General features: G+C 40.8%; 2 protein-coding genes across 3 annotated transcripts; one reads left to right on the forward strand and one right to left on the reverse strand.

The window, feature by feature from the left end:
- The first annotated feature begins 127 nt into the window (after window positions 1–127).
- Window positions 128–2,913, forward strand: PIG-A (phosphatidylinositol glycan anchor biosynthesis class A). Its single transcript, XM_011308150.1, has 4 exons — window positions 128–322; window positions 560–1,429; window positions 1,505–1,865; window positions 1,943–2,913. Exons 1-4 carry the CDS (start codon window positions 297–299, stop codon window positions 2,021–2,023), a joined length of 1,338 nt encoding a protein of 445 aa, XP_011306452.1. The 5' UTR covers window positions 128–296; the 3' UTR covers window positions 2,024–2,913.
- A 1,080-nt stretch (window positions 2,914–3,993) lies between these two features.
- Gyf (GIGYF family protein Gyf) lies at window positions 3,994–10,693 on the reverse strand. Of its 2 annotated transcripts, none has more exons than XM_011308151.1 (5): window positions 10,611–10,693; window positions 9,853–9,896; window positions 9,076–9,307; window positions 4,821–8,573; window positions 3,994–4,585 (listed from the first exon to the last, which is right to left on the reverse strand). In XM_011308151.1, exons 2-5 carry the CDS (start codon window positions 9,882–9,884, stop codon window positions 4,460–4,462), a joined length of 4,143 nt encoding a protein of 1,380 aa, XP_011306453.1. In that variant the 5' UTR covers window positions 9,885–9,896; window positions 10,611–10,693; the 3' UTR covers window positions 3,994–4,459. The 2 variants fall into 2 exon arrangements, with proteins under 2 accessions (XP_011306453.1, XP_011306454.1); XM_011308152.1 differs by having other exon boundaries at window positions 9,853–9,899.
- Window positions 10,694–10,733: the final 40 nt, after the last annotated feature.

The following is a 10,733-nucleotide window of genomic DNA, read 5'->3' on the forward strand; positions in this document are numbered from 1 at the left end:
GAAATACAGTAGAGCGCAGCACTTTATGAATTAACATTTGGAATGAATTACCTATAGAATTACCCGTCAGGCCTCGCGGACTGTTTTGAATATTTATCAGTTGTTATTGTTGTTGTGGGAGGAAAAGGTTTTTTTCTAGGTAATCTCTAGGATATGATAAGAGTTGCAGTCAGGGGGGGCGGGCACTTGGTGCAGTATCGATTGATCAACACGTACTCAGTAAATAAAAATGGCGGGATGGGTCATATCGAGTGTCATGATGACGGAATCGTGGATTATGTAGTGGAATTGTGAGAATGGACGAGAGCAAACACAGAATATGGTGAGTGACCCTGTGTTTGTACCCTCAGAGAGGGTTTTTTCGGAATTTAACCTCGAAATTCACTCAGCTAAATGGATTTATTCATTCAATTCATTTCCTGCCCCATAGTTTCTCTCAAATTCCTATTAAAATCATCTAAATAATCGACAAATCATAGATATCATCAGTAAATGTATTTAGGCACCAGTAATTATTCTGTTTTTGGTAGTTTGTTAATTAGGATTGTATTTGTTTCAGCATGGTCTCAGACTTTTTCTACCCAAACATGGGAGGAGTGGAAGAGCACATCTTCAACCTGTCGCAATGTTTAATCGGTCGTGGCCACAAGGTTGTGGTTCTGACCCACTCGTACAACGATCGAGTCGGTATTCGTTATATGACGAATGGCCTGAAAGTCTACTACTTACCAATTACAGTTTTTTACAATCAGTGTGTACTACCAACAATGATATGCTCCATCCCACTAATTCGTTACATTTTTATTCGTGAAGAGATCGAGATAATCCATGGACATTCGGCATTCTCAGCCCTAGCACACGAAGGAATGCTGGTGGGACGACTGATGGGACTGAAAACTATTTTCACCGATCACTCGTTATTTGGATTTGCTGATGCCTCAGCTGTTCTCACTAACAAGTGTCTTGAGATATCGTTGGCTGATTGCAATCACTGCATCTGTGTGTCACACACTGGAAAGGAGAACACTGTGTTGAGGGCTAAAGTCAACAGGGAGAGAGTGTCAGTGATTCCTAATGCTGTTGACACTGCTTTATTCACACCTGACGTCACCAAGAGAAAAAATAATTGCATCACTATTGTCGTTGTGTCGAGATTGGTCTATCGAAAGGGTGTCGATCTTCTTGCGCAGATTATTCCGGAGATCTGTGCGAGGTACGACAATGTGCAATTTCTCATTGGGGGCGATGGACCCAAACGCTGGCTCATTGAGGAGATCAGGGAGAGAAATTTACTCCAGCATCGAGTCACCCTGCTGGGCAGTTTGGAGCACTCGCAAGTGAGGCATGTACTTAATAAGGGACATATTTTCTTGAATACTAGTCTCACTGAGGCTTACTGCATGGCTATTGTCGAGGCTGCATCGTGTGGGTAAGTTTTCTGGATGATATTGTGATCAATTTGGAGGAAAGGGATAATTTTTAATGTATTCTCTTCGTGTGGAAGATTGCAGGTGGTCTCTACCAGGGTAGGAGGAATTCCAGAAGTTCTGCCACCTGAACTGATCTATCTTGTTGAACCCACTGTTGATGCACTCTTGTCAGGACTAGAAAGGGCCATTGCTGATTATACGAGTGGAAATATCATCTGTCCATTGGAAGTGCACAAAAAAATTATCTCGTTCTATAATTGGTACGATGTCACAAGGAGAACTCAAATTGTTTACGATGCTGTTCGAAGAGAGGACCAGAAAACTCTGGGACACCAATTAGCCAGTTATTTGTCCAGTGGAGTACTTCCTTATTTACTTGTGGTGTCTCTTTGTTATATTGTCCTACAGTTTTTGGAGTTCTTCGTGCCTAGAAAGGTGATTAATTAATAGGTTTTGACAATTTGTTGTCGAAATGAGCCAGAAATTACAAGAATTATTTGTTTTTTTTTCAGTACATTGACATTGCCAAAGATTACAATTATTCAAACTCCCATGTGAAGCCAAAGGACGAGAAATCTAAGACGAAAACGTAGTACAATTGTAAAGAGTGTCTTCTCCGCAGCTGAATGAAAGTAATAAGTACTAGATAAGTCGAGCATGTGTCGTGCTTATCATCCTTGCCATTCTAAACCAACTGATAGGAGGTTAGGTGAATCGAGAATCGGCCAAATTTAGATAAATATTATGTTATTAGTGTGGGAGGCGAAAAGGTCCATCACTTGAGAGTTCTTGTACATAAAAATTTGTTATGTCTTCGAATATTCTATGAGTAACAGAAACCAAGCAATGAGACAATACTAGCAGTCCCTTGAGTGGACACTTTCCAAGAGAATCAGCATAGATTTATCACTATTGTCTTCGTTACCTGAGTTAGATAGCAATTAATAGAACGGGATAATTGAAGAAGAGTCAGTATTTAGTTTAGGAATTAAACAATTTTTTTGGAGTATTAAAAATTCAGTTGTGATTCCAGTGAAATTCTGTCGGAAATTCTATTTTTTTTCCTCAGCTGTTGTTTCACGTTTCTAGAAAATTTACAATATTACTATTTTTTTAATAGAAAAAATTTTTCGTGAACTTGAAGAATTGAGTATTTTGAATTTCCACGTTGAAATAATCAAAAACGTTTGGAGTTTCTTTGAGAGGAATTCCAGCAGAATTGGATAGAGCAATAAAATCTAATCAATTATGTTCTACGAAATTGATTTTTCGTCAAATTTTTCCGTTACAAATCTTGTCCATAACTTTAAATCACAAATCATTGCCGGAGAGTATTAATACTGGTGTCTTTTATTTACAGAAACAAATTTCACAATGAAAAATAATATAAAATAACCAGAGAATGTACTTTGATAGATTTTGCATTAAAAAAAGATTATGTCTATGGAATATTCACGACAATATTGTTGTATTACATTCCGATGAATCAAGTACAAAATATCAAAAAAATTTTATCGCCCAAGAGTACAATGTCAAAGGTGAAATTTCTCCCTTCACGCCCACGAAACATCAAATTCTTCGCACTTTCTGCATAATATATTTTCATTCCTGTCACAAGTACAGAAGATCTTCATTACGTCCTGAGACATTCAATTAATGCGCAAATAATTATTACTTAATCGGTTGCAAAGGTCACAGAGTAATAATAGAAATAATGAGAGTTTAACATTGTGGATTCATTGTATCCCATGGAGTCTACCAAATGGAACGAATATTGCATGTGCCTCAGAAAATAATAAAATTGTATTTACAATTAATCAATACCTCTCCATAACTCTTCCCTCCTACTCCTCTGATCATAAATTAATTCACACAAAATTCTTTCCCAGTTTTCAGATCGATTTTTCACTCCAAAAATTGAGAGATAATATTCATAAATGAAAGTAATAAGAATCCGAAAATATAATAGTTTATTTAGTTATGATGAAGAATGAGTACATCAGTAGAATTAATTTAAAAAATGAATTATTCCATCAGTATTGTACAATTCACTTATCATCTCGTGTTTCATAAACCTTTCAATCGAGAACCGTCGGTTCATCTCAACAATGCAAAAAATTCGCCAAAGAAATTTTCATTCTTCCAACCACTCATCAAATCGTAAAAAATCAAATTTTGAAAAATGCCAAGGAACCTCGCGATATCTAAGATTTGGTTTCCTAATCTTCTCTAAATACTTGAGCACTACCATCTGCTCGCACTTTCAATACTAAGTCTCCAAGAAATACTTCTCCATAAGAAGACGATCAAACGAATTTTTATTAATATTTTATCATTCAATCATGTAATGGAGAAATCGTTGGAGTAAAAAAATGAGCAACAGAAGCCCTCAGTGACACAATGGAGTATCGAGGCCTCTGAATTATTCAGATGGTAAGTACTAAACAAATCCTCAGAGAGCAGTAATTCCGAAGGAAATGCTTTACTTCCTGAAATAATTCCCCACACATGATTCTAACAATAACAGGAGTCAAGGTCCTCAAATAACTAGAAACCAAAGAAATTTTCAATAACTTCGTTTTTACTTCTTTTTGCCTTGTATTCATGAAATTATCGTTTTCAATAATTGAATATCAGCGGATTTAATATTTCTATTGCTGACACATATTCGTTTCAATGAGAGGAAAGATGTTAGAAAAAAAAAATAGTACAATCAATACGCACTTGCTAAGTATTCATGCAGTTGAATCGTTTTATCATTTCTTTAATATTCACATCTTTTGTATATACAAGTGTTTTCATAGTCCTGCATTATACGTCTCGGTAGAATCAAACTGCTTCCTTCCATCGTAGAATTGTTCGTCCAATATTACCGGATCATTATTTTTCAACTTAAAAAAATATAAATAAATAACGAACCAATCTGATAAGTCGAGCATCCCCTTTGTCGTCAAAAGATTCTCTTCCTAACAGTAAAACAGTTTGTCTTTCTTTGCGTTCGATTTTTCATTGGAAATTTGGCTGGACGTTCAAACGCCTTCACCATAATCTCGATCTCCAACATTGATACGATCAGTTGCTGCAGTTACACTGAAGCCAAGAATTCTGCTGTCAACTTTGCACATCTTTCCTTTTTTTGGTTTCTTCGCCTTTCCCTGAAATTCCAAATCGGCAAATCAAATTTCACAACCACAGAAATATCAAATAAAATCAACTCGACAAAAATGATCTTATTGCCGAAAAAAGTTGATCACCAATTCAAGGATGATGATGCTATCATAAAGTCAACACGACCTTTGGGCTTTGATCTTTCACTCTCCACGTGAATTATCCAGACTAATAATAAATATTTTCACAATGCAATTGTACAAGGAAAACTTCCCAACGTACCTTGACCTCCTGGAACTCCATAGGAGCATTAGGATTGACAGCAGGTGCAGGTTTACAAAGATCATCAGCCTCAGCCCTGGGTCTCTGAGCGGATCGCAATTTACTTCTCTTCTCCAAGAACTGTTTCGTAAATTCCGTAGTCTGTTTACTATCCCCCAGGTACATCCTGACATATTCCTTAACCTCATAAGCCGACTCGATATCCTTCAGAAAACCAATGAACGTTGGGATATCAACGGACGGTTGTAATCCACAGAGTGCCCTGAAGCACCACTGCTGAAAATCGTCCGTCTTGGCAGTGTTATTCTCAAAGAGTTTCTTAACAATTTCCTCCTCCTTCTTGACCTTGCCCTTAGCCACTTTATTATTCTGCTGTGGAGGTCCACTGACATTACTCTTAGGAGCTGTCTGTTGATTGACTTTAGCCACCGGCTGTGGCTTAACAACAGTTGCAGGTTTGCTAGGTACAGGTTCATCCCAAAATCCACTACCTGACCAATTCTTTCCCCCTTTATAATCAATACCAGAATTAGCTGGTGCCCAGTTTAGAGATTGTGAGGCAGTACCCCAGATACCAGCATTCTGCGTCACAACAGCTGTCTCCTTCTGATTGGCCTTCTCCTGGCGTTCCTTCTCCTGCTGCTTGACCTTGGCAATGCGTTCCTGCTCCTCCTGCTGGATCTGAGCTAGACTCTTGACCTGTGGCTGTTTGGTGGTGGGTGCGGCCTTCTCAGCCCACTTGAACTGAAGACGTTTCGACGAGTCCAAGACAGCCGCCTCCTTGGCCGCCTCCACAGCCTTTTGCTGAGCAATTTGCTGCTGCATCTGCTGCTGTATACGCATCTCCTCAGCTTTCTTCTCACGCTCGAGCCTCTGAATTTCAGCGAGAGATGCATGATTCGCCACAGGTGGTGCATGCTGAGCCCGTGCCCAAGGCGCTTTACTCCTCTCCTGAAGTTTCTTGAGGGCCTCAACCTCTCTACGCCTCTGATCTGCCCTCCTCGCCTGCTCTTCCAACTCCACCCTCTTACGATTTTCCTCCTCTCTCTTCAAACGCTCCTCTTCCTGCCTCTTCACCTGCTCCTCCTCCAGCTTTCTTCGCCTGTCCTCCTCCTTCTTGACTTTCTCCTCCTGTCTCTTCGCCTCCTCGCGTTTCTTCTTCTCCTCCTCCTGCTTCTTCCGATTATTCTCCTCATCGATTTTACGTTTCTCCTCTCGTTTTTTCTCCTCGTCCTTACGCTTCTTCTCCTCTCTCTTCTTCAATTCCTCCTCCTGCTTACGTTTCTCCTCCTCCTTTCGCCTCTTCTCATCCTCCCTGCGCCTCTTCTCCTCGTCCTTTCGCTTTGCCTCCTCCAGCTGTCTTACCCGCACCTCGGCCTCGAATTTCCTCTTGACAGTCTCATCCTCTACCTGTCTCAGAATCTCCTCCTGTCTTCTCAATTCCTCTTTCTTCCTGTCCTCTTGTATTTTAATGTTCTGCTCCTCTAGTATCTGTTGTTCAGTCTTCATTTCCTTGGTATGCAAGTCCCACAGAGAATTTGGCATTTGTCCTGGTGGCATTGGTGGCAGTTGTCCCACCTGGGCCAGCCAATTCTGGGCATTGAATTGTGGATTGATCTGTGGTGGGGGCTGTGGCCAAATCGAATCTATCGGATGGGCCTGGGGGTGTCCATTGGCACTGACTTGAAGCTGTCGTAGCAACGATTTTATGGGATTATCCTCCTGTGATGGTTGAGCTGGTGGTGGATTAATTGTTGGAGTTATTGTTGACTGTGGTGGTGGTAAATTCTGTCCAGTGCCAATTTTCTGGATAAACTGCTGAATAGGATCGATTGGTGGGTGCGCTGTTGATGGCATGTGATTATCACTCTGGGTCTTGGCCTGTTGCATTTGATTAAACAGTTGCATAACAGGATTGGACGTTGTTGACCCAAGTGGATTGACAAATGGGCTCTGATTAATCGATAATTCACGTATCTCAGGATCCTGCATGACACACTGCATTATCAATTGATTCTGCTCGACAGCACTCAGTGTACCAAAGTGCTCAGACTGCGAGAGTTTGGTAAATGCTGAACTCTTCATTTGTCTGAGCAACACCTGCTGATTCTGCAATAATCTCAGGTGCTGATACATGAGCAGTGGATCGTCGATTCCAGGTTTGGGTAAGGCACTGCCAGGTAATCCAGTTGGTACTGGATTGGTAATGGGTGGTGGAATAACTGGTTGTTCAGCAAGTTTGAGGGGGGGAATTGGATGGCCTGGAATAAAAGGGACTCTGCCACACATTGTCATTAGATCACCTAGTGTTGCATATCTCTCGTCACACGTTCGTCTCACCAGTAGACCCGATGTGAAATAACCAGCTCTGCACCACTCAGCCATTTCATTCGCAAGAAAGGGGCCCTGAACTTCACCCTGTGGATCTCTGTAGAACCATTTCTCTTGAGCACCAGCTGTCAATGGCTGATGATTGGTGACAGGGGGAATTGATGATAAATCCTCTCTGTGGCTCTCCTCGTCAGCTGTTAGTTTGGCTACTAACATATCTGCTTCAGCATTCATTCTGTCGAGATCATCATCAGGCTTGGGTGCAGGCATTGGTGGAACAGGATTATGCTCGATTGTTGGGATACTTGGTGGTTTGGATTTGTTGGTGGTCATTGCTGGTGGCTCCTGAGGTCTTGAATCGTTCTGGGGAGGCTTTGATGTTCGTTCGATGAAGGATTTTGAGCGCTGGGGTCCCTGAATTTTGTTTATTTCTGTTTTCACCAGATTTGCTGAGCTTGCTGATGTCTGGACCTTTCTCCCTGCTTCTATCACTACTGGATTAGTGTTTAGAGCGCTTGAAGTAGTCGCTGGTTTTGTCGGGGAAGCACTTCTTCGTTCTTGATTCGCTGGTGTCTCCTTGCCGTCGAATGGATGGAGAGACTTTGGCCTCTCTCTTGTTACAGTGCTCGTGGAGTTACTCTGACGAATGACATTGTGTCCATATGTCAATTTGGCTCCAGCTTTAGTATTATTGTTACCCTCGGAGGTACGCCGGTGTCTCCCCTCACCAGTCATTCCCTCCTCATCCTCGTCGGAGAATATTCCCCCATGGAAGGCGCCAGATGCATCGAAACTTCCACCACTCTCGCTGGGATTCTCAGTCGCCCATTCAGGCAAATTATCGTGATTATCGTGATGATTGGACTCCCAAGTACGAGCAGTTCTCGGTGGATGATGATGAGAATCGTGGGATAATCTGTGACTCGTTCGAGTCTCCCAACGTCCACCACCTCGGCCATCATCTCCATCGGTATCACCACGATCCATTCTCTCTCGTTCACCACCACCATCTCTCCAATTACCTCTGATCCATTTTTCATTACGATTATTAGAGGCAACCCTCCAGCCCTCCTCCTCATCACCAGCTGCTCGAGGTCGTCTCCAATTGCTCTCCATCAGTGAACTACCACTTGCCCCTCGACTCATCTCCTTCCTGGGGCTCGTCGAGCCATTCCACTCACCAGTATCTGCCACCCCATTTCTCTCAGACCATCCTCTCTCACTCTGTGATCTATCGTAAACTCTTCTACCCTGGTATGGCTGTGAATCAAGTCTACTCCCTTCGCCAGAGTCATCGAAGCCTCCAGGACCACGACTGAAAGAGTACATTCCACCACGTCCTAGTCTTCCACGACCACCACGATCGACACTCCCACCTCTACCACGACCACCAGCACTGCTTACACCACCGCTCCACACTCGCTGCAAAAATTTTACATTTATAATTATTCCTTTATCTGTGGATTTAATTTTCCCTGAAATTTCTCGAATTCGTATTAAAAAATCACACATTCCATAGCTTTTCCATTCAAATTACCGAAAATCAATAAAATATTTGATTTTTCAATTCAACTATTCCATGGTTGTTGTAAAGGCTGTAGAGAATCCAATTACTTGAAATAATTTCATACGAGAGGGATGCAGTGGCTGTCATCGAGGTGACAGCTACTTGTGGCTAATTGCCACTGAAATTTAAAATCCAAATTACCCAGTATTTCTAGGAGAGAGCCAAATGCTGGCACAAGGGCTCCAGAGTTGAATTATATTTAGATCACAAGCGATGTATGACACACATCCCAATATAAGATACAACACAATCATTTCAAGTTGCTGGCAAAGACTGTGATTGACTTATAAATTGCTCGATGTGTGAAATTGTTGATGTAATTTGGCTTTTGGGTGGATTGAGTGAGGAGATAATTACCGTTTCGTCCTCTGTCATTGGTATGAACGCAAGGGGTAATAGGGTCTTCTCCACGTAGATGGTCTGGAGGCTTAACAGTCCCTCCGGTGGCTTGCAGTTACGATCGAATAACGCCAGCATCTCTTCTCTGCCGTATCTATGCTCTGCCAACTGGTACCGAGGGGTGATCAGGTTGGCTGTACCACCACCACCACCACCGGAATTACAACTGTCTCCAGACAGATTGCGCAACCTGGATGACAGTAGGAAAATCCTCAGCAAATTATAATTCATGAATCACCCAATGAATGAACTTTTCATCACTAAAACATCCTCAGTCATATAAAAAGAGGGAAATGTCAATTAAAAATTCATATGGTACTTAAAAAGCTATGTCGAAACAAATCGATGCTCCAGAAAAATTGAATTAATCAATAGATTGAAAAAATTGTGTAGGAAATTTCAATTTTCATGTTTCATTTATTCAAGCAAATATTAGATATTGAAAAAATAATTTAAGAGAAAGTCATGTGACAATTAAAAATTCATTCTAAAATGAACCGATGCTTCAGTAAATGAAAAATGGAATTCTCCTAGAAACTTGAATAATCAGTGAACAAATTGTGAGGAAATTTTAATATTTGGGTTTCATGTAGAATTTTGTAATGCCGTTTTGGTGTAATATCCAAATTTCAGAAAAATTCAGATGTATGTCTGCGTTATTAAGTGAAATTTTTCGAAAAAAAGTTCATTCACCCGACATTCAGTAAACGTCCATAATCGAATGTGATTACTAACCATTCTGGACCAAACTTCATGGAATCCGTCATGCTGCACTCTCTCTGCTTGAGCACATAAAAGCAAAGAATAATTAATGCCCCAATTAATACGAGACAACAGAGGGGAGCGATAGAAATACAGCCATTTGTTTATGTGGGAATAATCCAACATGACACAATTGCCTGACAAAACCACCTCGAGTACACGCCGTTTGCCAATAATTGAACTCAATTTTCTCACGAAATATCCGATTAAAAAATCCGCACCCCAAAACCGCTCATTCCATTGAACCCAATGTAAACAGTCTAAAATTAATGATACATAGAATAGAGTCGAAATAATTAAAACAATTACTGCTGTAAAATGTAACAGTCGAGTCCATGTGAGAACTTTCTTAGATAAAGGAATGCGATGTGAACGCAACAGACGGTGGATGAAATTACAAATTCGTGGTCAAGGATTTTTATTTTTACCCTTGAAAAACAGTCCAACAACAATCAATGATTTTTCATAGAGTAATAGCACGAGTATTTTTCATGAGGGGTTGTAAAATAAATATGTATTTACTGGAGTGAGACATGATTTTTTTTAACAACGACTAAGTTGTGCCCCATGAGCCGAGGTGGCAATAATAACCAAACATTTTTCATTATCGTTTTTAACTTGTTCCAGGGATAATTGAGGTATCAATCGTTGTTGATCAATTGTATGGGATATTTTGACTGTGACGTGTTGTATTGAGTGGAATGAGGTGGAATTTTTTAGTGGCTAAATACCTTATTTAACTCGGAAATTACTGAGCGAACAATACAACACACCAATATGGCCGATGAGATTTTTATAACAGATAAAGGCGCATGCGGGTTCTCTTGTACCTGAGTTTTCTGGAATTGACACTA

Source organism: Fopius arisanus, unplaced genomic scaffold (genome assembly GCF_000806365.1).
Source record: "Fopius arisanus strain USDA-PBARC FA_bdor unplaced genomic scaffold, ASM80636v1 scaffold00058, whole genome shotgun sequence".
Lineage (NCBI taxonomy): Eukaryota > Metazoa > Arthropoda > Insecta > Hymenoptera > Braconidae > Fopius > Fopius arisanus.

Coding starts and splice junctions, on each gene's coding strand:
- Gyf (XM_011308151.1), bottom strand. CDS start 9,884: ATGACGGATTCCATGAAGTTTGGTCCAGAATG. Junction 8,574..9,075: donor CAATGACAGAGGACGAAACG/GTAATTATCTCC, acceptor AAATTTTTGCAG/CGAGTGTGGAGCGGTGGTGT. Junction 4,586..4,820: donor TGGAGTTCCAGGAGGTCAAG/GTACGTTGGGAA, acceptor TTGGAATTTCAG/GGAAAGGCGAAGAAACCAAA.
- PIG-A (XM_011308150.1), top strand. CDS start 297: ATGGACGAGAGCAAACACAGAATATG. Junction 323..559: donor GAGAGCAAACACAGAATATG/GTGAGTGACCCT, acceptor TATTTGTTTCAG/CATGGTCTCAGACTTTTTCT. Junction 1,866..1,942: donor AGTTCTTCGTGCCTAGAAAG/GTGATTAATTAA, acceptor TTTTTTTTTCAG/TACATTGACATTGCCAAAGA.